The sequence below is a fragment of the Mandrillus leucophaeus genome, unplaced genomic scaffold (genome assembly GCF_000951045.1).
Source record: "Mandrillus leucophaeus isolate KB7577 unplaced genomic scaffold, Mleu.le_1.0 Scaffold1114, whole genome shotgun sequence".
Lineage (NCBI taxonomy): Eukaryota > Metazoa > Chordata > Mammalia > Primates > Cercopithecidae > Mandrillus > Mandrillus leucophaeus.
The window spans coordinates 241832-244150 of record NW_012099366.1 but is presented as its reverse complement, the minus strand read 5'-3'; the positions used below and the strand labels follow the sequence as shown (position 1 = coordinate 244150).

General features: G+C 35.9%; 1 protein-coding gene across 1 annotated transcript in view; it reads left to right on the top strand.

Moving 5' to 3' along the window:
* The window catches only part of WDR76 (WD repeat domain 76), a 46156-nt gene that overhangs the window by 18984 nt on the left and 24853 nt on the right, over positions 1-2319 (top strand). The window contains 3 exon segments of the mRNA XM_011993818.1: positions 253-351; positions 460-503; positions 1697-1850. Of these exon segments, the coding sequence (XP_011849208.1) occupies positions 253-351; positions 460-503; positions 1697-1850 (297 nt within the window).

Below are 2319 nucleotides of genomic sequence, written 5' to 3'. Positions count from 1 at the left end.
AATACCTCATTCACTAGGTGCTTGAGAGGATTAAATGAGATAATACATGTTATTGATTTATAGGGTACCTGGCATTCATTTATTGAACAATTATTTTGAGTGTCTATGATATGCCACCGTTACTGTTAATGTTGAAAGTGAAGTTGTGGGAAAACAGACAAATACCCTTACCCTCCTTGTGTTTACATTCTAGGTAAATGTAAACCAACAAATTTACGAGACTAACAAATAACTTTTTATTTTTTATAACAGCCTTTGTTACCTCCTGGGCCTTTAGAAATGACTTCTGAAAATCAAGAAGACAATGAACGATTTAAAGGATTTCTGCACACATGGGCAGGAATGAAGAAGGTATTGGGAAGGCTAATAGCCTTTAGAATCATCTGTTAAGGAACTATATACTATATATATATGTGCGTGTGTGTTAATGAAGTTCTTTGATCTCTCCCAATGTTTCAGCCAAGTAGTAAGAACACTGAGAAAGGATTATCTAGCATTAAAAGGTAAGTTGCAATTCCTTGTGTTTCTTTTATATTTTTTGAGATGTTTTAGTTATAAAGACTACACACCATTTTAGGGAATTTTGAAAGTGAAATGAAATGTTTCCACCCTAACAACCGTTGTTTTTGTGTATTTCCTCTCAAGTGTTGCCATATACAATACTACTAGGATATAAGCTTCATGAGGGCAAGAATTTTATTTCAATGACCAGAACAGTGCCTGGCACATAATATATGTTCAGTGTTGAATAAATGTTCAGTGTTGAATAAGTGAGTGAATCCACATACATTTTTACTGTATGTTGTAATGTATATACAATTTTGCATTATACTTTTTTCTTTTTTTTTTTTTGAGACAAGGTCTCCCTCTGTTGCTTAGGCTGCAGTACAGTGGCGCAATCTTGGCTCACTGCAACCTCTGCTTCCTGAGCTCAAATGATCCTCCCACCTCAGCTTCCCAAGTAGCTTGGACTACAGGCATGCACCATCATACCTCACTAATTTTTGTATTTGTAGAGATGAGATTTTGCTGTGTTGCCCAGGTTGGTCTTGAACACCTGAGCTCAAGTGAGCCATCTGCCTTGGTCTCCCAAAGCGCTGGGATTACAGGTGTGAGCCACTGTGCCTGGCCTGCATTATGCTTTTTTCATTTGTGGTTACATGTTATTAGAGTCTTTAAAATTATTGAATAATTATAAAATATTCCATTGAGTAGAAGGAATTCACTTCTTCTCCTACCTGCTTGGTATTTGCGGTTGTTTTCCATTTAGTTTTGTGTGTTTGTTGAAGTATATGGATATGATAGTGGATTATTTCTTTAGGTTAGATTTCCAGAAGTGAGATTAGTGCATCAAATATTGTGAACATTTTTATTGCTTTTAGTACACATTGCCGAATTGTTTCTCAGAAGTCTTTTTTTCTTCTGAAAATTTTATAGAACTTACTCTTCCACTAGCTATATGTGTGATTATGTGTATTTAACTGCAGCCTACCAGTTTTTGGTGGTGGTAAAATTATCAAGGGTAATTTAAAAAGTGAAAGAGTATTGCTTAATTTGATTTCCTTGGTTACCAGGAGATTGAATAGTTTCCCATATTTGTTTACTGATTGTAATTTTTCTTTTTGAATAATCTTTTACTTATTTTGACTATTGAGATTGGTTTTACTTACAAAATTTAACTTTCTAATTTTCTTAGCTACAGAGCCAATTTAAATGGCATGGTCATTAGTGAAGATACTGTTTACAAAGTTACCACAGGCCCAATATTCTCTATGGCTCTCCACCCATCAGAGACTAGAACTTTGGTAGCAGTTGGGGCCAAATTTGGGCAAGTTGGACTTTGTGATTTGGTAAGTTGTTATTCTTGAATATATTATAGTTTGTCTAAAGCAAATAGTCTGGAAGAGAATAGGCTAGAGCCATGTGTTTATAAATGCTGCGTGAGACTTATAATTTTGGGCTTTATGATGCTTTATGATTCCAAATTTTAGAAATCTGGAGGAATTTAAATTTGCTTTATAGAACTTTAATATTTTTAGCTTGAATATCATTAACCATCTGGGCATAAATTAACTGCCAGAAAACTTTGTTACACTTTAAACATGTATGTGAAAAGATCACACAAAGTGGCCGGGTGTGGTGGCTCCTGCTTGTAATCCCAGCACTTTGGGAGGCTGAGGCAGGTGGATCACCTGAGGTCAGGAGTTTGAGACCAGCTTGGCCAACATGTTGAAACCCTGTCTCTACTTAAAAAAAGCAAAAATTAGCTGGGTGTGGTGGTAGGCGCCTGTGATCCTAGCTACTTGGGAGGCTGAGGCA